Consider the following 21,818-nt stretch of genomic DNA (forward strand, 5'->3'; position numbering starts at 1 on the left):
GGGGGGACAAATGACCTTCCCTGATAGTGGGTCTTGCTCACAGTAGGTCACATGTGATTCACTTCTTCCTGTGTAGCAGCTGATGTTCTTTGCGACTTTGGTGGGGTGGGGGTGTGGAGGCAGTTGCGGGGGTTCAGAAGGACACTCAGGAGGGAAGCCGGGACTCGGGGTCTGTGGGTATAACCATCACCCAACACGGACGCCTCTGACCCGACAGCTTCAGGGTTCTGGGCCCCGCACACTCCCACCGCTCAATTTGCTTGTCACAAGGACACATGGGCAGGGCTTGGGGTGCCCCTGTGTTCACTGAGGGTTGGGGGGCAGGATCTGTCCTGTGGGGTTGCTGGGGGAGGGGCCAGGGGCCAGCAGAGAAAGCCAGGGCCACACATTCTCCTGGAGAGCCCTTGATCTCAGGAATTTGTCTATATTTAGCAGGTGGCCGGGCAGGGTGCAGATAAGGAAGGTCTGGAGAGGGGGCGGCCCTTTATATAGTCCGGGACCAGAGCCCTGCTCAGAGTCTCTTTGGGTGGCCCGTGCCTGCTCGGTTCCTGCTGTGACCTCTCTCAAGATGCCCGAGCCAGGGAAGAAACCAGGTAGCTCCAGGCCTGGGCTGGGGGCCGACCGTGGGGCAGGGAGAGCTGGGGACATCCTCCGTTAGGGGGTAGGCCTAGGAATGAGCTCCTGAGGGGGTTCCCAGGACAGGGGCTCTGTCCTCCTGGGTCCTTTTTCGATTCTCAGTTTCTCCTTCTCATCATTCTGATGAGAGTGAGGGTAAACCAGGGTCCGGGGCCCAGAGGGGGAGACAGTGAAGGCAGGAAGCCCCCAGGGCCGTCGCCCCACTCTCAGGAGGCCCGGGGACCCCTCCCTGCATGCATCCCCATCTTCTGCAGCAAGGTTAGGTCCCGGCTCGCCTTTTGGGGAAAGGCTGCCACAGGAGACACCCCAGGATGACTCCAGACTTGAGCCCGTCTCCCTGAACATCTTGGACGGGCCCCTCCCCTCTCTGGGTCTCGGTTTCCCCAACTGTACAAAGAGGGCTTCGGTGGGTTGCTTCTAGTTCTGAGAGTCTCTGCTTTGCCAGCCTGCGCCCCTGTGGCCCCCACACCAGGCATGGCCCCCACACTGAGGTGATGCAGGGCCTCTGCTCTGGGGAGAGGGTGGGCAAGAGGTCCCTGAGCCGCCGCCAAGGGCAGAGAAAGTCACAGCCCGGAGTCCCCGCCCTGGCCTTCCAAGGTTGTCCAGGTCAGGGATCAGCCCCCCAGTCCCAGCCCTCTCCCAGGCCAGCTTTATCTCACTTGCTGATTCCCAGCCCCAGGCCCTTAGAGGACAAATTTAGCCACGTCCAAGTAGGCAGAGTGCTGGCCCCTTGCCAAGGGCCCCAGCTGGTGGGGGCTGGGCTTCCACAAGCAGAGAGGGTGGGCTCTTCAGGGACACACCTAGCAAAATTCCTCAGGCCTGGCTCTCCCACTTCCTGGCTGTGTGATCTTGGGTAAGTCACTTAACCTCTCTGAGCCTCAGAGCCCTCCTCTGGGGATGATAACTGCACCTACCTCATAGAGCCGTTGGAGCATTAATGAGGTGATCCATTAAAATGCTCATCACTTTATTTAATAAGAGGGGATGTAGGAGTGGGGTCAAGGGGCAAGCCAGGGGACCCCTGCAAACTCCATCGGCCCCTCAGTCTCCGCCTTCAGCAAGAAGCCACGGTCCGCAGAGGTGGCCGCCGGCAGCCCTGCCGTGTTCGAGGCCGAGACAGAGCGGGCGGGACTGAAGGTGCGCTGGCAGCGGGCGGGCAGCGACATCAGCGCCAGCGACAAATACGGCCTGGCAGCCGAGGGCACGCGGCACACGCTGACCGTGAGGGACGTGGGTCCTGCCGACCAGGGCTCCTACGCGGTCATCGCTGGCTCCTCCAAGGTCAAGTTTGACCTCAAGGTCGTAGACGCAGGTAAGCGCCTGGGCAGCCTTCCCTGAAGTTGGAGCAGCCCCGCCAGCTCTCTGTCAATCACGGCACAGGAGCTGTCTTCCCACTTTCTCACCTTGGCGCTGGTTGCACCCTCAGCCCGCCGTGGCCTTTTCCCGTTTTCTGTAGCGAGACCTTTCTAAGTGTCCCCGCGAGGCTCCCTGGCCCATCTGGGACGTTCTGGAGGTGGGGGAAGTTCAGAGATGAGTCAGACGTAACACTGACCTCCCGCTGGACACCCCCACATGGATGGGAACTTGGTGGGCTGGGTGTGCTGGCAGGGAAGCCCCTGTGGCTGTGTGCCGAGCCCCAGCACAGCCTGACGGGCTGGACCAAGACCCGAGCCTGGAGAAGGAAAGGAGGGATGTTCAGGCCGACCCTCTGAGATGAGGGCACAGACAACTGGTGAGGGCAGGGCGAAGGTGAAACGCAGGCTGGATGGACTTCCTGCAAAGATGGGAAGGACCAGGGACAAGATAACCGGGGCGTGGGGGCAGTGGGGCTCTGATTAGAAGCTGCTCCACAACCCCCAACCTGATCCCCTCCAGGGAAAGCGGAGCCTGTGTCAGCCCCTGCTCCCACCCCCACCGAGGCCCCTGGAGCCCCGGGAGAGGCCCCGACTTCTGCCCCTGAGGTGGAAGCAGGCACCCCCAGTCCCGAAGGTGAGAGGAGTGGGGCAGGGAGGCCGGGTTGGTGGATGGGGGTGTCCCAGGGCAGGTCTCAAATGCTTCTACCACAGGGTCCAGCTCAGCGGCCCCCGAGGGTCCCAGTGCCCCTGGCGACCCCATTGGCCTCTTTGTGATGAGGCCACAGGACGGCGAGGTGACCGTGGGTAAGTGTGGGGCTGCTGCCCCCAGGGGCGAGGTGGGGGATGGAGGCACAGGGCGTCCCCCAAGCCCAGACGGTCACCCCTCTCCTGCAGGTGGCAGCATCACCTTCTCAGCCCGCGTGGCCGGAGCCAGCCTCTTGAAACCGCCCGTGGTCAAGTGGTTCAAGGGCAAGTGGGTGGACCTGAGCAGCAAGGTGGGGCAGCATCTGCAGCTGCACGACAGCTACGATCGGACCAGCAAGGTGGGGCCCGCAGGCACAGGGTCACGGGGACGCACAGCGAGGGGATGTGGAGAGCCCCTGGAAGGCCCGGGGGGGCACAGAGAGGCAGGGAGGCACTGAGACCTGAGCCACAGAGGAGGTGCAGAGAAGGGGTGTGGAAAGCCTGCAAAGCTGGTTGGGGGGTCAGCGGCACACAGCGAGCTTGGCGAGGCTCAGAGGAGGGTTATTGGGGGGCATAGAAGGACACGGGGGCTCAGAGGCGTGATAGTCTCACGTGTGCGCTCAGTTGTGTCCAACCTTTGCGACCCCATGGACTGTAGCCCGCCAGGCTCCTCTGTGCATGGGATTTCCCAGGAGTGGGTTGCCATTTCCTCCTCCGGGGGATCTTCTCGACCCGGGGGTCAAACCTATGTGTCCTGCATTGGCAGGTGGATTCTTTACCACGGAACCACTAGGGAAGCTATGAGAGTCTCAAGGGGGCATAATAAAGCCTGGGGGGCACTGGTCAGTGAGGGTGCAAAGGCCCCATACGGAAGGCTATCAGAGCTCACGGGGCCCTCGATGAGCAACCACAATTCTCTACACATACGAGGAAACCAAAGCTTGAGAGTTTGCTGTTGTTGGTCCCAGGTCACTCAGAGCCAGGCCTGGAACCTGTCCTTTGACTCCCAGCCTTTGTTCCTCCCACTCTTCCACAGTCCTGGCCCAGGCAAGGGGGCTTCTGGAAGGATAGGGTGGACATGTTCAGTTGTGTGGGCAGTTCCCTGAGCAAAATTGCCTTTTTTGGGGGGCTGAACCGCGTGGCTCTCAGAATCCCTAATCGGGGATCCAACCTGGGCCCATTGCAGTGAAAGCATGGTGTCCTAACCACTGGACTGCCAGGAAATTTCCCCAAAATGCCTCATCCTAAGCGAATGCCACTTGCCTTATAGCCACCCTTGAGTTCTATTTTATCACCACCCTGTGCCAGCAGACAGCAATGTGTCTTGAGAAGGGGCCCCGTTTTTACGTATCCAAAATGGAATGGATTCATTTAAGCCTCGAAGGGTGAGAAGGTCGGTGGTCCCCAGCCACCCAGTCTCCTTTCGGGTGCAAGGCCTTGTCTCCCAGCCTCCAGCCTCCCCGACACCTGCCCTCCACAGGTCTACCTATTTGAGCTGCGCATCATGGATGCCCAGGCCACCTTTGCCGGTGGTTACCGCTGTGAGGTGTCCACCAAGGACAAATTTGACAGCTGCAACTTCAACCTCACTGTCCATGGTGAGGGGCCCTGTGGCGTCTGTTGGGTTCAGGCTCCCCGTGGGTCCGGTCCCCACCCCTGCCTCCACTTCCCAGTACTAAGGGGGATGCTGAGGCCTGGCCATATGCCCACTGATCACACGCTCAGTGCTATTCACACAGAAGCGTGCAAGAAATACATCAGGGCTTCTAGGGTTGGGGTGGGGCTTGACCTCAGATCTCCTCTGGGTATCATCTTGGTGTCTGATGATTAGGTGAAGAGGTGAAGGGTGAGTTGAGAAATGGGAGGGAGATGAATCTGGAGGGTATTGGGGACCATGAACTGTGCCACATCCCTGGTTCCTCAACGCGGGCTGGGAAAGGTTCAGAGGGCAGGTTCCTGGGACAGATGCCCACTGTCAAGGGGTCATAGGTGGGCAGGCCTGTGACACCAGGAGATCCCAGGGAAGGGCTCCTGGGCAGGCCCCCTCTAAAACCTACCCCCTGACGCTCATCCCCCCTCTTTGAAACCAGAGGCCGTTGGCCCCGGAGATGTGGACCTCCGATCAACTTTCCGCCGCACGTGAGTGGCCCTCTCTCCTCGGGGCCGTGGGGGAGGCCAGTGCTGGGGTCTGTGGCCCTTGGGGTCAGGGCCAGGGTGATGTGGGGGCCCAGGGCTGGGGTGGGATGTTGGGGGGACAAGGACTAGGGTTGATACGGGGGTCAGAGCAGGGGCATAACATAGGGACCAGGGCTTGGGGTAATGTGAATGGCCAGACTGAAATGGATGGGTGTGGAAGAGAGTAAGCTCCCTGGGAAGGTGAAAAATCTGAGTCTTATCCCCGCAGGAGCCTGGCTGGAGGCAGTCGGCGCATCAGGTACCCCTTCCTATCCACCTGTATGGTGACCCCAGGGGTCTGAGACGGGTGGGGCACGCCTGCTCCGTCAGTGTCCCTGTCTCTCCCTTGCCCCAGCCCACCCCCACCCCACTCCCAGACCCTTCTATTCGTAGTTGGCTCTGTCGTGGCCTCACTGGGGGTTCCTCTCCGCAGTGACAGCCATGAAGACGCTGGGACTCTGGACTTCAGCTCGCTGCTGAGGAAGAGGTAAGCCCAGGGAAGCAGCTCCCAGAACATGTGGCTCCCCGATGCTGGCCCTGTGGTTTTCCAGCTGTGTGACCCCGAGCAGGTCATGCACCTCTCGGAGCTAGTTTCCTTGTCTGTCGGACGGGACAGTCTAGGTGCTGGGAAGAGTCAGAGGGCTCAGCAGAGGTTACATCCCATGAGCTAACATCCTCACACTGTTCCCATGACCAGCCTACACTTGGTCTGTGATGGCTCTTCCCAATAGGCTCTGGAGACCCACAAGCTGGGAGAGGGCTCCAAAGCCTCAGGAATTGCCCACCTAGGCCCACACAGTGCAACTGACTTGTGTCCTCTGTGTCCTGTCCCTCCCCTCTCTTGGACACTGCATTACGGCCAGTGCTGCTTCAGCCCAGAGAATGAGCATTGGGGTCAAGTGCTTTGGGGGTAGCAGGGCCATCCCCACCAGGGGAGATGACAGATGACGAGGCTGGGGATCAGACTGACCTGGGTGAGGATCCGGGCGAGGATCTCCACTGACTGGGGAGAGTCTCTGAGCCTCCTGCTTTCCTGACACTCACCTATCAGAGCTCAGGAGGAATAAACAAGGCCACAGGTGCCCTGTAAACGGAAAGGTGTGAGTGCAGGGAGGAAAGTGGAGGTGAGGCCCCATGTGCTGTGGTTCACGGAGGGATGACCCGTGCCTTTGTTACTGAGTCCACACTTGTATTGTGTGCTGCATGACAGGCCAGTAAATTGAAGGACAACTTGTTGGGGGCGAAGAATAACGACTTTATTCAGAAAACCAGCAAACCAAGAAGATGGTGGACTAATGTCCCAAAGAACCATCTTACCCCAGTTAGAATTCTGGTCTCTTCTACTGAAAGGGGGAGGGGGTGTGGCTGGTTATTGCAGACTTCTTAGTAGAATGCTTTGTTCTTGCAGCCCTCCAGGTAGATTTGGTCACAATGTTCTTGTAAACTCCCCACAAGATAATTGTTATCTTTTGTAACTTTTTATCTCCATACGAATGAAAAGCGTTCTATACCTTTTAAGGTCCAGCCAGGGAGACACAGCCTTGAGAATGGAGAATGTCATATACTTTATAGTTCAGGGTATAGACAACATGCTTTTACAAGGGTGCAGAGCCAGCTTGACAAAGCACAGGCAACAGAGCACAAGGGTTAGTGCTAAAGGCATGGACTCAATATGGAGTCACCTTTGTTCTTCTCTGTTCCATCTCTAATGTGTACACTGCCCTTCTTTCCTGCCTGGAGCAGCAGTTTACGGACCCCGAGGTGAGTGTCCCAGGAAGCACTGCCCCCCACCCCCCGCCCTTATCACCCCTACTTCAGCAGGCTGGAGGCCCCCGCCGAAGAGGACGTGTGGGAGATCCTGCGGCAGGCACCCCCGTCGGAGTACGAGCGCATCGCCTTCCAGCATGGAGTCACCGACCTGCGGGGCATGCTCAAGAGGCTCAAGGGCATAAAGCGGGACGAGAAGAAAAGCACAGGTGAGCCTCCAGCGCAGAGCCGGGCGAGGCGAGGGCTGGCTGAGCGCCTGCGTAGGTGCGCGTGTGCACGTGCACGCACGGTGGCGCGCAGATGCAGGCATGTGCGCACACAGCGGCGCGCAGACGCGCTTCCGGGAAAGAGGGCGGCGTCCAGCTTGACTCACAGACACCCGGGAAGGGACCATTTGGGTGAACGTCCTCTTCTGTTGGGGGGAAAAAGCCAGGGTGCCCGGGTTGGCATCTGGTCGCACAGAAAAAGAAAAGGGCAAAGTTAGCCCAGAGATGCCACAGGAAGAGGACGGAGCCCAGGCCAGCCCTCCTCTCCACAGCCAAAGCCAGGAGGCCCCTTCCTCCCCGACCTGCCCTTGGGGAAAAAAGTAGCCTGCTTGATTCTCCCCATACCCCCCAGAAGGGGAAGAAGCCAGTTTAGCCCAGAGGACACTGCCCCCTCCCCCGACCGGGAAGAGAAAACCCTGGTTAAGCCCCCTCACAGGCCAACAGAACAGGTGGGTGCAGGTGAGCGCCCCCGGCCCCCACCCCAAGTGGGTCAGAGGCGAGGGCTCGGGCCAGCCCTTCCCCATCCCGGGCTTGACATGGAGGCCCTGGAAACCGAGGTGAGACGGCGGAGGCACCTAGAAGGAGGGCATGAACCTGGGGGTTGCCACAAAAACAGACGGGAGAGGAAGAGAAGGCCCATTTGCCCCACCACCCATTCTCCTGCCAAGCTCCTGCCTTTCTGGAAGCCCGGAACCCTAGCTCTGAGCTGAGCAGGTGAAGTGGACCCCAGGGAAGGAAGCCAGAGAGACAAGGAGCTGACAGAGATAAGGAGACAGTCACAGCAGAGGCACAGAGAGAGACGTGGGGAGGCGGGACCGTGTCCTCCTGGCCTGGGCCAGCCTGGGGAGCCGGGGGCTGAGGGTGGGGGTGCTCAGCCTTTCAGAAGAAGCTGCAGCCGGCCTACCAGGTGAGCAAGGGCCACAAGATCCGGCTGATGGTGGAGCTGGCCGACCCTGACGCCGAGGTCAAGTGGCTTAAGAACGGGCAGGAGATTCAGATGAGCGGCAGGTGAGGGCGGGTGCTGGGGCCTGGGGGTGCTGGGGCCGGGGAGGGCCGCCCCCCAACCCTGCGTTCCCTGCCTCTCTCTCCACCCCGCCCTCTGGCCAGCTCTCACTCCCTATCTCTGTCTCTCCCCATTTCTCTGGGTTCTAACTCTCGTCTGTTTCTTCCTGGCTCTTGGCCTGCTCATTTTCTCTCGATCTTGCTCCTCCCATCGGGAATGCTCCACGGGCCTCTTCTGCTCTGCAGCAAGTAAGGTTCCTTGGGGTGGGGGCACAGGGGTCTCGATGGGGGTTTGAGGGGGCACCCAGGGCCAGGCGGGTAGTCCATGGGTCTCCTGCCCCCACCCCGGCCTTACCCAGGTACATCTTCGAGTCCATCGGCGCCAAGCGCACGCTGACCATTAGCCAGTGCTCGCTGGCGGACGACGCAGCCTACCAGTGCGTGGTGGGCGACGAAAAGTGCAGCACCGAGCTCTTCGTCAAAGGTGGGCCTGGGGCCCTGAGACCCTGAGAGGGGACCCACAGAGCGGCCCGCCCATCTCGCTCCCTCCGCTTGACAGAGCCCCCCGTGCTGATCACGCGGCCGCTGGAGGACCAGCTGGTGATGGTGGGACAGCGAGTGGAGTTTGAGTGTGAAGTGTCTGAGGAGGGGGCGCAGGTCAAATGGTGAGTGCCGAGGCAGGGGGTCGTGGGGCAGGGCTGGGGGCCTGGGGTGTCCCCAGAGGGGGCCCTGGCACCTGCTGCCCACCCTCTGGCCAGGCTGAAGGACGGGGTGGAGCTGACCCGGGAGGAGACCTTTAAATACCGGTTCAAGAAGGACGGTCAGAAGCACCATCTGATCATCAACGAGGCGACACTGGAGGACGCCGGGCACTACGCGCTGCGCACCAGTGGGGGCCAGGCTCTGGCTGAGCTCATCGTGCAGGGTGAGCCCCCAGCCACGGGCGGGGATCAAGCAAAGCCAGCATCAAGGCCAGCGTGGTCCTGGACATGCCACTTCAATACCTCAAACCTCACTTTGCTCATCCATAAAATGGGGATGCTGGGGTGACCACCTGGAGAGTGTTGGGAGGTTCAGATGGGCCTGGTTAGCATCACCCACTCCGGCGCACTTAGGTTCCTTGTGTACACAGCACCGTCACAGGCACACAAGCATTGCACTCATGCATGCACTCATGTGTTTTCACAAGCCCAGGAGATCTCCGCAGGGATTCCCACCCACACACACCCGCCCCAGCTCACTGGCTCTGCCCTACCCCGCAGAGAAGAAGCTGGAGGTGTACCAGAGCATCGCAGACTTGACGGTGGGCTCAAAGGACCAGGCTGTGTTCAAGTGTGAGGTGTCAGATGAGAACGTGCGGGGCGTATGGCTGAAGAACGGAAAGGAGCTGGTGCCTGACAGCCGCATAAAGGTGTCCCACATCGGGCGGTGAGTGTGCAGGATGTGCCAGGGACAGTCACAGAGAGACAACAAGAAACAGAGAGACACAGGCAGAGGGAGGGACAGACGCATAGAAAAACAGACTGAAGCAAAGAAAAAGAGACGAACAGAAAGAGAGAGCGCTAAGAGTGAGCTAGAGACAGACACTGAGAGACAGGAGAGAGAGATGAACAGAAGGGGACAGACACACGGTCAGGACAGAGACAAAGAGGAAAAGGGATACACCGAAGTATGGAAAGGCAGAAGTGTACGGAAAAGGAGGGTCCCTTAGAGATGGAGGGGGAAGTCGGAGACTGAGATGAAGCAGTGAGAGAGACAGGCTGGGACCCCCAGCTCGTGACCAGGGCAGGGCAGGGCGCCACGGGGCATGGCTCTGGCCAGGGGCCCTCACTGTCTCCCACTCTCTTACTCATACCCTGAGTATCTGGGCCAGCCCGTGCTGGGCCCAAGGTCACAGAGATTAATGTGACAAGCCCCTGCCCAGTCTCCAAAGGTCCAGCCAAAGGGACATGTCTACACTGCCTACCTCTGAGAGCAGGCAAGGGAGCGGAAAAATTCAAAAGCAGAGAAGGCACTCAAAAACAGATTTTATTTTTTGGCTGTTCTGGGTCCTTGTTGGTGTGCACAGGCTTTCTCGAGCTGCGGCAAGTGGGAGCCCCCCTGTGGTTGCCGTGCTGGGGCTCCTCATTGCGGTGGTGGTTCATTTTGAGGAGAACCCGCTCTAGGTGCAGCTGCTTTGGTTGCTCCTCAGCATGTGAGATCTTCCTGGACAAGGGATGGAACTCATGTCCCCTGCGTTGGCAGGTGAATTCCTAACCACTGGACCACCAGGGAAGTCTGAGAAAACACTCTGCACACCATTGAGCCAGGGCAGAGCGAGGGCTCCCTGGAGCCCTGGCTGGGGTGTCTGGTGAGGCAAGGGGTGTGTGGCCCAGCAGGGTCCCTTGAGCCGCGACTGCCCTGTAGGGTCCACAAGCTGACCATTGACGACGTCACGCCCGCAGACGAGGCGGACTACAGCTTTGTGCCGGAAGGCTTCGCCTGTAACCTGTCTGCCAAGCTCCACTTCATGGGTGAGCCAGTGCTGAGGGGCAGAGGGGCCCTTGCCGCTGGGCCCGGCCTGCACCCTGGTGCCACCAGCTCTTGCATCTCTTGCAGAGGTCAAGATTGACTTCGTGCCCAGGCAGGGTGAGTCTCGGGCCCCGGAATGCTGCCTCCCCCACCCCGCCAGGGTCTCCTCTCCACTCAACAGAAGCAGGGAGCCGGGAGTCGGGACCTGGCTCAGCCTGAGGCCCAGCCTCAGCCCTGCCACTCTGACCGCAGGCCAGCTGCGGTCTATCTCAGCCTCAGTTTCCTCACCTCTAAAACGGGGACCCCGAAGTGGCTCCCCAAAGGGGTGATGGGAACGACGACCTAAGGTGGTATGCGTGAGCTTGCAGAGGACATCACAGTTGTGGGGTTTATTATTCTTTTTTGCTTTTAGAAGTACCTCTCCTGCATTTAGATTAAACTGTAATCAGGCATTTTAGGATTTTAATTTCAGGAGACTTGTCCAGGCTGAGGCAGGCTCTAGGCCAGGGCTTTCCAAACAGGGTTCAGTAAGTTTGAGAAACTCTGAGCCGTCCGTCTGTCCTACTGCTTGTTGCTTCAGAAAGCGCATGGGCATGTCAGAGGCTCTGAAACATCCTACTCAACTTGGTTTAACCCAGGGTTTCTTAAATATTTTCCATGGAAACTTTTTTTTTCTAGGAAGACACTGGTGTTCCCCCAAACACAATCTGAGAAATGCCATCCTAGGTGACCCAACGTTATGAACCTCCCTGGGAACTTCCTGGGCAGATGGCAGTGTTTTAGGTGTGATCGGGCAGTGGTTACACAGGTGTATATGTGTGTTAGTACTCATTAAGCAGTGTGCTCAAGTGTTGGCATTTGATTGTATGCAAACTATACTTCGAGAAAATAAATTCAGAAGATAAACCAACACCCAGGAGCATGTGCTTTTTCCAGTTTTCCCTTCTTTCAGAGGCCTGGGGCCCTTTTCTTCTTTCTCTGACCTGTTCTATCTCCCTGCCAGAACCTCCCAAGATCCACCTGGACTGCCCGGGCCGCGTGCCGGACACCATTGTGGTGGTGGCCGGGAACAAGCTACGCCTGGACGTCCCTATCTCCGGGGATCCTGCTCCCACTGTGATTTGGCAGAAGACCATCACAAAAGTACTGTGGGCCCCTCCCCCCATGCCCCCATCTGTAAAATGGGCGCATGGGCCCAGCATGCTCCCCACCCCACCTGCGCACGCCCTACAGCTGGCCGGGGGTGGGCAGAGCAAGGACAGGGTGCTTGGCAGGGTTCCCTCCAGGCCAAACCAGACCTTCCTCCTCCTCCATCCCTCCTTCCTTCCCGTCCTGTTTCCAGGGGAATAAGGTCCCAGCAGGGCCAGCCCCTGATGCATCAGAGGACTCAGGTGCCGGTGACGAGTGGGTGTTTGACAAGAAGGTGAGTGAGGCTGGAGGAGGCTCATTTGGCTGCAGTGAGTTTCTGTCCACGTGGGATCTGCCCTTAGGCGAGGTCTCTGTTGAGATGCCCCATTGGGCCAGCTGTGTTCCTGCCCCAGGCAGGGTCTCCACCCATCACACCCCAGGAAGTCCTCCGGACTTGCGGGCTCCCTGGCTCTTGTCTTCCTGAGCTCACCTTGACTTTGTGCTCCCTCCCCGCTGGGGAGTAGGTCCTTGGCCCTTTACGGTCGGAGTCGTGGCCGGGGCACCGCTCTTGGCTTTTCTTTCTCCTCCACGCAGTGCTGCTTCCTCTGCCCAGCTGAGGTCTTTTGAGACCCTCACAGTAATTGTGTGAGGTCGTTTAGGTCAGAAAGTCAGACTGAGGATGGAGAGGACAGGTGACTGTCTGAAGTTCCGTGACAAAGCATGGGCCGTGCTCCGGCAGGTGGTGGGAAAGGGTCTTGGATTAGACACTCACACGGTGGTTTCCACTCAGGCTGTGTCTCCCCAGCAGACCCATGCTGAGCTGCATGTCCACCTCAGGGCTGTCAGGGGCTGCAGAGGCTGCAGGAACCCCTGGGGTCTGACTTGAGCCCCCCCCCCCTCAACTCCTCCTCCCCTGCCAGCTGCTGTGTGAGACAGAGGGCCGGGTCCGAGTGGAGACCACCAAGGACCGCAGCATCTTCACCGTCGAGGGGGCCGAGCAGGAGGACGAGGGTGTCTATGTGGTCACGGTGAAGAACCCCGTGGGGGAGGACCAAGTCAGCCTCACGGTCAAGGTCATCGGTGAGGCGGGGGTCCAGGGGAGAGCATGGGGGGAACCAGGGAGGACCTGTCTGTTCAGTCCTTTAGGCTCTCCGCAGACGTCGCGGGGCCCTCTCAGATCGGTAGAGCGGGTTGGGACTTGGACCTGGGGGCACACAGGTAGTGGGGAGCCGTAGCCAGTTGATTGCAGGCTGGTGACCTGATGAGAACCGCATTCTGGAAAGATGGCATTAGCCTGTGGGGGCACGGGGAGCCTGTTGGTTAGGGTGGTGAGGGGATGGGTACCGTTGGCCCCAGCTGGCCTGGGCACATGAGGGTCCACTCCCCCAGATGTGCCAGATGCTCCCGCGGCCCCTGAGATCAGCAAGGTGGGCGAGGACTCGTGCACGGTGTGCTGGGAGCCCCCGGCCTACGACGGCGGGCAGCCGGTCCTGGGTGAGCTGAGGGCATGGGACCAAGCCCCGGGCAGGGCGCGTGGGGCGGGGGGCTGAGCTGCAGGCAGACCAGTGCGCCGGCCTCCCCGTCCAGGCTACATCCTGGAGCGCAAGAAGAAGAAGAGCTACCGGTGGATGCGACTGAACTTTGACCTGCTGCGGGAGCTGAGCCACGAGGCGCGGCGCATGATCGAGGGCGTGATCTACGAGATGCGGGTCTACGCAGTCAACGCTGTGGGCATGTCCAGGCCCAGCCCCGCCTCCCAGCCCTTCATGCCCATCGGTGAGCCTGCGGGTGCCCCTAGCCCTGCCCCGGGCCACCGCGGCCAGGGTGCGGTAACCACAGCCACTCTGCGAGCTGCGTTCACACCCCTTGACTTCCTTCATTCCCGTCATCTCACAGGTGAAGAAAGGGAGGCTCTGGGAAGTAAATGACTTGGGAGCCCAGCTGGCAGGGGGTGGAGCTGAGACTCGCCTCTCCAGCCCCACTTTCCGCATCTGTGAAGTGGGGGTAATGACAGTCTGTTTCACAAAACTGCTATTAAGATGAAGTGAGAGCACGCAGGGGGAGCATCTGGCATAGATGTTTCTTTTCCCCCCTTCCCCCCCTCTTCAGCCAGGGTTTGTGAGCCAGGGAAGGGGTGAGGGCAGGGGGCTGCTGAGGGTGTGAAGGGTGTCTGTCTGTGGAAAGCGCCTTGGACCAGGAACCAGAGCCAGCGCCTTCGTCCCCAGGAGGAATATCTAGAGTCATGGTCTCCCCCGAGCCTCAGTTTCTGCATCTGTATAATGGGGGTTGAGAAGTCCCCAGGAGGAATGTCTGGAGTCATGGTGTCCCCCGAGCCTCTGTTTGTGCATCTGTATAATGGGAGTTGAGAACGTCCCCAGGAGGAATGTCTGGAGTCATGGTTTCCCCCGAGCCTCAGTTTCCACATCTATATAATGGGGGTTGAGAAGTTAGAGCAGCCCCCGAGGGTGTGGCACTCTTGAGGATCCCTGTCAGTGTCAGGACCCATGAGTCTAGGGGACAGGGTGGCTGGCTATAGTGGGGCAGACACAGGGAGGGGCAAGGTTTGGTGAGATGGCAGGAAGAAGGGACACAGGGAGGGGCAAGGTTTGGTGAGATGGCAGGAAGAAGGTGCCCTGGGGGCAAGGGCTCAAGCCTCCCTCTTTAGGGACTGACTGCAGTTTTCTCAGCCCACTTGTACAATGCCAGGAAACTTCCATGTTTTGGGTTAGTTTTCCCTTAAATTACATCTGTAGCATCTCCTGCTCTGTCTGAAAGAAGCGACTCCTTCTAAGCATGTTGGTGTTGGGGGTGTCTTTTTAGATCTTTCTTCTGTAATTGCTGGTGCTGTCTGGATGCGCGTTTGTTTCTGAGTCTTTCTAGAGACATGTCTTTTAACAAAGCTGGGCTATTTCTCAAGTGCTTGAAGGCCAGTGGAAGGGGGAGGGTTTCCCTGGATCCTTCAGCTGAGCTGACAGGTGCAGCCTCGCTCAGACCCCGTCTGCCTCCCCTCTGCCCAGGCCCGCCCAGTGAGCCCACCCACCTGGCGGTGGAGGACATCTCCGACACCACCGTCTCCCTCAAGTGGAGGCCCCCTGAGCGCGCGGGAGCCGGAGGCCTGGACGGCTACAGTGTGGAGTACCGCCGGGAGGGCTCCGGTGAGGGCGCCGCCGGGCCTGGGCCCCCTGCCCCCTGCTGGGCCTGCCAGCCACCGGGAGGTGGGCAGCAGGCTGCAGACCCTGCCGGCCTTGCTGCCTCACGGCCGCCTCCGCCCCACCCACAGGCTCGGCGTGGGTGTCTGCGCTGCCGGGGCTGATAGAGCGCACTTCACTGCTGGTGAAGGACCTGCCCACTGGTGCCCGCGTGCTCTTCCGTGTGCGGGCGCACAATATGGCGGGGGCTGGACCCCCCGTCACCACCAAGGAGCCTGTGACGGTGCAGGAGTTGCTGCGTGAGTGCCCCCCGCATGCAGGGAGGTGGGGGCGGTTGGGGAGAGCCTGCCAGAGGGAGGAGAGTGCTGGGCAGGGACGAGGGGCCGGCCCCCTTACCCCGGGGGTGGCACGTGTGGGGCTTCCCGCCTGGCTGCTCCCTGTCAGTCCCCGGTTCGGACCAGGGAAGGCAAGGCGTAGGTTGTTGCACCATCACCGTCAAATCGTTCTGGGGGTCTCTCAGCTCCATCAGGGCGGCGTTGTCCACATGCTCAGGACAGAGCAGTGAGGTCACTTGGGGTCAGGTTGGCCCCTGGGGGGATCCACTTCCCATTAGTCTGTCACCAGCAAAGAGTGGATCGTTGAGGAACTGCTGCTCAGAGTGGACAGAGGAAACAGCAGGGGGAGTAGAGGCAAAGGCCTAGATTAGCATCCCGGCCTGTGACAGACTGGCTGTCGGACCGTAAACAAGTCCTTCACCTGCTCTGGTCCGTGCCTGTGTCGCAGCGTGAAGCTCGGTGGTGGCGGGAGCCCTGGGACCTTTGGGGCTGGGCCTGGGTGGCGGGAGGAGAGGGGGGCCCAGCCGCAGCTCTCCAGCCTTGTCCTGGGCCTGCGGGCCCCACCAAGCCGCTCTCCTGTGCCCACAGAGCGGCCTCGGCTGCAGCTGCCCAGACACCTTCGCCAGACCATCCAGAAGAAGGTCGGGGAGCCCGTGAACCTCCTCATTCCTTTCCAGGTAGGGCTGGCTGGCCCCTGCCCCAGCACACTTGCGCGTCCTCAGCAGGGCTGGGGCAGGGGCCGGGAGGGCGGGCCAGGCTCGCCGCTGAGCTGTGCTCTCCCACAGGGCAAGCCCCGGCCTCAGGTGACCTGGACCAAGGAGGGGCAGCCACTGGCGGGCGAGGAGGTGAGCATCCGCAACAGCCCCACGGACACCATCCTGTTCATCCGGACCGCGTGCCGCGCCCACTCGGGCACCTACCAGGTGACGCTTCGTGTGGAGGACCTGGAGGACAAGGCCCAGCTGGTGCTGCAGGTCGTCGGTACGTGGCCCTGGGCACCCCTGCAGCCCCTCTAGCCCGAGCGGGGCTGCCGCTCGCCATCTTGCAGGCCCAGGGCCCCTCCTCTGGGAGGCCCAGAGCCCCTGCCGAGGATGGCGGCCGGGTCCTGGCAGGCAGGGGGGCCCTTGGAGTCTGCGTCCCCTGCCTGTACTCAGTGTCAGAGGCGTGGGCTTCCAGCTGAGTCTGTCTCCTGCAGACAAGCCAAGTCCGCCCCAGGATATCCAGGTCGCAGAGGCGTGGGGGTTCAATGTGGCTCTGGAGTGGAAGCCACCTCAAGATGATGGGAACACAGAGCTCTGGGGGTACACGGTTCAGAAGGCCGACACGAAGACCATGGTGAGCCTGGGGCCGGGCCCCCGATCCCTGCCCGGGGCCCAGCTGCCCTTCCCTGCCCTTGGGTGGGGCCCTCCTCTCTGCCCTGGTTCCCTCCATAGTCAGGGTGCAGACAACAGGGGTGCCCGAGAGAGGCCCTGGCAGTGCGTAGGGCCTGCCTCAGGGAACCTTTCCTTCCCTCCCCACCAGGAGTGGTTCACCGTCCTGGAGCATTACCGCCACACCCACTGCGTCGTGTCGGAGCTCATCATCGGCAACAGCTACTACTTCCGGGTCTTCAGTCATAACACAGTGGGGCCCAGCGACAGAGCCGCCACCACCAAGGAGCCAGTCCTTATCCCCAGACCAGGTGCTAGGCCCTCACTCCGGCCCCCGGGGTGGGCAGGGCCGGGAGGTGAGCCTGGCTGGGTGCGGCCCTCTGGGTGCTGAGTTCTGACCCCCACAGGCATCACCTATGAGTTGCCCAAGTACAAGGCCCTGGACTTCTCTGAGGCCCCCAGCTTCACCCGCCCGCTGGTGAACCGATCGGTCATTGCCGGCTATAACACTACTCTCTGCTGTGCCGTTCGGGGCAGCCCCAAGGTAGGGACCTGGGGGCGCTGGTCCAGGCCGACCCAGGAGAGCGGCCTGTAGGCCCCCACCTCGAGCAGTCCTCTTCCCGGGCTGCCCCTACTTTCTCTCCACCCCGGGGGTCAGGTGCCTCTGTGAACAGGGCCGAGACAGTCCTGCCGGCTCCGTTTGTCCTCGGCCTTGGCCAGTCTGGGACTCCAGCAGGGTGCTCAGAGGAGAAACAAACGTCGGGTCTCCTTCAATCTGAGTGCGCTCCCTCCCGCCCTTCTATCTGCAGCCCAAGATTTCCTGGTTCAAGAATGGCCTGGACTTGGGCAAAGATGCCCGCTTCCGTATGTTCAGCAAGCAGGGAGTGCTGACCCTGGAGATCAGAAAGCCCTGCCCCTTCGACGGGGGCATCTACGCCTGCAGGGCCACCAACTTAGAAGGGGAGGCCCAGTGTGAGTGCCGCCTGGAGGTGCGAGGTGAGGAGCCACCGGGCCAAGGCCGGGTGCCCCCGGGGACGCTGGGCTTCTGCCCTGCTGCGCTGGCCCAAGCTGCTGCTCTGGCTGAGAGCGCAGCTGGCACGGCCGGGTGGTACTGGCCCCTGCACTTTGCTGCCAGAGCTGTTCCCTGAGCCTTCCCGAAGGCTGGGGGTGGGGGCAGGGGCTACACGTGGTGCTGGGAGGTTGCAGCACGGATTTGGCATGGGCGCCTCCTCTCCCACAGTGCCGCAGTGACCGGGCTGGCTCCCTGTGGATGGCCAGGTATGTGCTCCAGATCACCCTTGGTCCAGGGGCAGCCACCAGGAGGTGGGGTCCAGGAGGCTCTTAGGCTTTCAGCCCAGCTCACTCAGATGGGATCCTGTATTACAGACGCAGCTGGAACCGGCCTGTATGCCAGGAGCCTGGAAGGAAGCTGGATAGGCCACCTTCCTGCTGCTGGATGTGTGTGCAAGTGTGTACACTGGAGTTGGGGGGCGGGGGGGCACCTGTAGGGCAGCATAGTCATGACGAGCGGGCACATTCTGATCTCAGAGCTCCACGCGGAAGCTCTCAGACCCTGTGTGGGCTTTGGAAGTGGTGGCTGGGATGGGCCTTTCTGGCCTGCCGCGCTTTCTCAGCGTGTAAGGGCAATAAAAGATCGGTGCAGCCTCTGAGAACTGACTTTTGTCTAAGGTGCCTGTTTTCACAAGAAGCACAGGAAAATTTATATTGAAAACAAACAAGGCCGGTGTTCTTTCTCCTGGATGAATTAAACGAGGACCAGAACAGGGTCCTAAATCCACGAAACAATAATAGAAGGAACTCAGTCTCCCTGACCTTCCGTTGAGGAAACCAAGGAGCTGTGACAGAGGAAAGTGCACTATTATTAGCAAAAGGGCCAGAAGCCCCAGGCTCTGCCGTCGTCGTCCTGGTGACCGTGGTCATGGTAGCCTGGTGAGGGGTAGTGACGGGCATCCATGTTTCTTTGCCCATAAGGCCTGGGGTGAAAGCGTCCCAGCGGCTTTGGGGTCCCTGTAGGCAAAGAACCCGCTGCCCACACACAGCTGTGTTGCACAGGGAGAGGATCCTGCTGTCTGGACCAGACAGGACCAGGAAGGTGTGTGGGGGCCAGGGCCCTGCTCCCCGCCACCAAGTAGTCAGAAGCCCATCACTGATGTCCTTTTGCGAGGAAGAAGCCAGCAGCTTTCACAGGTCCTCTGATAGAGTGGTTTTTCCATGGTATAGAAAAGAAGTTCCATGAAGGCTGGTCCAAGGACTCCTGAGACACTCCCGGTCTCCAGGCCCTGGGGGAGGCCCAGTCCTGACACCTCTCTGGGGAGCTGAGGCCCAGGCCTCCGTCTCTTTCCAGCCCCACTGAAGCCCTGCTCCCTGTCAAAGCCCAGTTTGGCAGCTCCCTCTAGTGGCCCACTCGAGCACAGCCACCCTGGGGCCGCCCCTTGGAGTGGGCAGTGGGGCAAGGTGGGGCGGGCACAGCCTCACCTCCCCGACTGCCTCCGGCGGAGGTGCCTTTGTGGAGTCCAGGGTTGGCCCTCCTTGCGCAGGGCTGAGGGGCCTCACTGAATGCATGGCAGCCAGGAACCCACGGGGAGTTCAGGACGTTTATTTCACATTCACACCTCTGTACACCTTCTATAAATAGTGTGGAGCTGAAATATTTACAGTCCCCTGCTGCCCACTCCCAGGCTCGCCTGCCCTCACACACGAGTGGGGTCCGGAGTGGCCTTTACCCACCCCACCCAGCTCCGGGCGGGGCAGCTGACGGCCCTGGGAGTCTCCTACCAAGGCGGGCAGGCCGCAGGGAACTCTCCACTCAGCAGCGAAGGGGGTCGGCGCAGACTGCAGCGGAGGGAGGCTGTGGGAGCAGCCGCCAGGCAGGCCTGTGCCCGCGGGCAGCGGCTTCAGCCTGGGAACTGCCCGTGGAGAACGGCGGGCCCCACTGGCTCTGCCCTGACCCCTCCAGTGCCCACCCACCCCTCGCCGGGGGCGGGGACGAGTCTGCTGGGTCGCAGGGAGGAGAGGCCAGGTCTGCCCTGAAGAGCCACGATGTCACAGACGAGAACCACAACGGACGTCTCAACAGCACGCAGCAGGGGGCTCGCACCGCGTGTCCTCGTGCGTTCTCGGGAGCCACTGGCCCGAGACGCACACGAGTGCACGCACACACACACTCACTCTTGAGCCCCGAGGGGACAGCAGGCTGGTCTTCTGAGGGAGGGGAGGGAAAGGCAGGGAGAGACTAGCTCAGCCCCGTGGACACGCTGAGACACACACACACTGAGAGCCGTCTGAGCTGCAGCGAGAGGCCGGCAGAGGACACGCCACTGGCGCGCTTGGCAGCATCGTGCCGGGGCAGCAGCGAGGGGCAGCCTTTGGCCCTCCCCATCAGCTAGAGACGGGCCGGGGCGGGGTCCTGAGGTCCTCCTCACTGCTGCGGACCGCAGCCACGTACGAGAAGAGACACAACACGGAGTAGCAGATCTCGTGGGCCTGGGGGCAGAGAACCAGCCGGGTCAGCACAGGGGACACAGGCCCCGCCATCCTCACTCGTGGACGGCTGCCAAGTGGGAGACTCCAGGCCTCCAGCCGAAGAGCCCCCGCGAGGCCAGAGCGGGCTGCAGGAGGGGAGGCGGGCGCCTCTGCCGGGCCAAAGGCCTGCTCCCCTCCAGCGGCACCTCTGGCCTCCAGACCACACTCGCCTCGCCACTCGCCACTGCCCGCGCCCTGCGAGGCCCGCCCCCTCCTGCCGGACTCGCCCTGGGAGCCCTCTGCGGAGCGGCTGGCGGGGCTGGCGGCACACTCACCATCGGTGTCTTGTACTTGTGGCTCACCACTTCTTTAATTTCAGGAACTACAACCGGACGGGCAAGAGACAAAACAAGAGAGTTCAACACGTCAGAGCAATGGCGCCACGCTCCCCCAGGCGGCGGCGCCCGGCACAGGGCCCCCTTCCCCTCTGGGCCTCACCCAGCCCCTGCGAGGGGACACCGGCCCAGACGCCCTGAGGTCCGCAGTGGCCCCTGGCTCTACGGCTGCGGCTCGACCCGCGGGCAACGCCCCAGCCGAGCGCAGGCTGGGCTCTGCCCCGCTGGCCGCCACTCCAGTCCTGGCCCCCGAGGACCACGGCGGGTGCGCCCAGCTTTCGGCCAGAAGAAGAGCAGTTTCCTAGCCTGTGCCTCGCCTTGCTGGGACCCCCGAGCGCTTAGCCCCCTGCCCAGCCCCACCCTCCGGTCAAGGCAGCAGATGCCCTGTGCTCCCAGCCCAGACACGGAGGCTCCTGAGGCGGGATGAAGCGGGGGCGGGACACTAAACCCACCAGACTCGGGAGTTTCCTTCCCTGATGGCAGGAGAGGCCCAGGCCTGCCCGTGTGAGGGAGAGCGTCAGAGGGCCCTGGAGCAGACACACCGAGCAGAAGAAACAGGCGAGGACGGCACCCGGGGTAAGTGACAGGGAGCGTCAGGCAAGATACACACAGGTCCACGGCCCAGGGGCCAAGACTGAGACCCCTGGCCCCAGCCCTGCGGGGCTGCCGCGCAGCCAGAGCAGGGAAGCGGGTCTCCTGGCCTCAGCCCTGTCCCAGCCCCGAGACCAGAAGTGGGGGGCGTCACGCCCCAGAGGGCCCCTCCTCCTCCTGACCCTGGGAGGGGAGTTTGGGGCCCAGGGTTAACAGGGAGTAAATACACTTGTCCAAGGTAGAACAAGGAGCCCAGGTCCTTCTCCTGAGCCAGAGGACACCCCCGCCCCCCGAAACATCTCTCTGGCAGAAGAGAGGAAGGCGTACAGAACTGGTGAGCCAGCGCAGTGGAGGACGTGGGGAAGGAAGAGGGTGGAGGGAAGGTTAGGGAAGGTTGGCGATGGGAGAGGCTGGCCTGGGTGAAGGGAGCCCGCCCACCCGGGCCGAGGCGGCGGGCAGGGCCTGGGGAGGCAGCGCGGCGAGGTCACTTTACCTGCTGGAGAACGAAGGTTTTCATAGCAGCGATGAGGGGCACAAAAGAATGAAGCACAAACACAGCAGGAACTCAAAGCCCCAGGGTGAGAACCCAGATGCCGCTCAGCCCTGGGTTTGGGGGGGAGCCTGGCTCCCGGCTCCCTAGGCCTGCCTGCGCCCCTGTGCACCTTCCTCTGGCTTGGAGGCTGCACGGACCCTGGCGTGGCCCCGGGGCAGTTGGATGAGGCGCTGGGCTGCTAGAGGGACTGAGGCGGCTGCGTGAGCACAGCTGAGCGGGGGCGCGGCTGGGCCGCTCTGCCCCCAGGACTTTCTGACTTCCGCCTGGTCAGGCCCAGCCAGGGGAGGCGTGCTGGTTGGAGGAGCCCCCTGAGCACCAGCGGAGCTCTGGGCCGGCATTAAGCCGCTGCTCTGGGGCCTGTTCCCTGGCAGCACTGGCTAGCTTTCCTGCCTCCCTTGGCTCATCCTCCCTACGCTCC

At 61.5% G+C, this 21,818-nt stretch overlaps 2 protein-coding genes across 51 annotated transcripts in view; one reads left to right on the forward strand and one right to left on the reverse strand.

Annotated features, from left to right (window-relative positions):
- The first annotated feature begins 472 nt into the window (after nt 1-472).
- Nucleotides 473-17,891, forward strand: MYBPC3 (myosin binding protein C3). The gene is made up of 34 exons (XM_006057354.4): nt 473-593; nt 1,682-1,948; nt 2,512-2,625; nt 2,703-2,795; nt 2,886-3,034; nt 4,156-4,273; nt 4,766-4,814; nt 5,080-5,109; nt 5,284-5,337; nt 6,594-6,611; nt 6,672-6,826; nt 7,759-7,891; nt 8,132-8,134; nt 8,245-8,369; nt 8,445-8,550; nt 8,644-8,810; nt 9,148-9,313; nt 10,292-10,398; nt 10,484-10,513; nt 11,400-11,539; nt 11,739-11,819; nt 12,445-12,604; nt 12,914-13,018; nt 13,112-13,300; nt 14,542-14,679; nt 14,805-14,972; nt 15,597-15,685; nt 15,794-15,989; nt 16,204-16,343; nt 16,530-16,689; nt 16,786-16,922; nt 17,188-17,374; nt 17,619-17,656; nt 17,765-17,891. Exons 1-33 carry the CDS (start codon nt 569-571, stop codon nt 17,627-17,629), a joined length of 3,810 nt encoding a protein of 1,269 aa, XP_006057416.2. The 5' UTR covers nt 473-568; the 3' UTR covers nt 17,630-17,656; nt 17,765-17,891.
- Nucleotides 17,892-18,979: 1,088 nt separating this feature from the next.
- The window catches only part of MADD (MAP kinase activating death domain), a 41,050-nt gene continuing 38,211 nt past the window's right edge, over nt 18,980-21,818 (reverse strand). For 39 of the 50 annotated variants that reach the window (XM_044929148.2, XM_044929147.2, XM_044929145.2 and 36 more), the window contains 2 exons: nt 20,197-20,243; nt 18,980-19,882 (listed from right to left, as the gene is read on the reverse strand). In XM_044929148.2, the coding sequence (XP_044785083.2) occupies nt 19,778-19,882; nt 20,197-20,243 (152 nt within the window). In that variant the 3' untranslated portion in view covers nt 18,980-19,777. The other 11 variants (XM_044929135.2, XM_044929133.2, XM_044929132.2 and 8 more) reach the window with 2 other exon arrangements.

The sequence above is a fragment of the Bubalus bubalis genome, chromosome 16 (genome assembly GCF_019923935.1).
Source record: "Bubalus bubalis isolate 160015118507 breed Murrah chromosome 16, NDDB_SH_1, whole genome shotgun sequence".
In the NCBI taxonomy this organism is placed as follows: domain Eukaryota; kingdom Metazoa; phylum Chordata; class Mammalia; order Artiodactyla; family Bovidae; genus Bubalus; species Bubalus bubalis.

Bases quoted from the DNA above. Each gene is read 5' to 3' on its own strand.
- MYBPC3 (XM_006057354.4), top strand. From the start codon at position 569: ATGCCCGAGCCAGGGAAGAAACCAG. The intron at 2,626-2,702 runs GTGAGAGGAGTG...CTTCTACCACAG, and splicing joins AGGCACCCCCAGTCCCGAAG to GGTCCAGCTCAGCGGCCCCC. The intron at 2,796-2,885 runs GTAAGTGTGGGG...CCTCTCCTGCAG, and splicing joins GGACGGCGAGGTGACCGTGG to GTGGCAGCATCACCTTCTCA.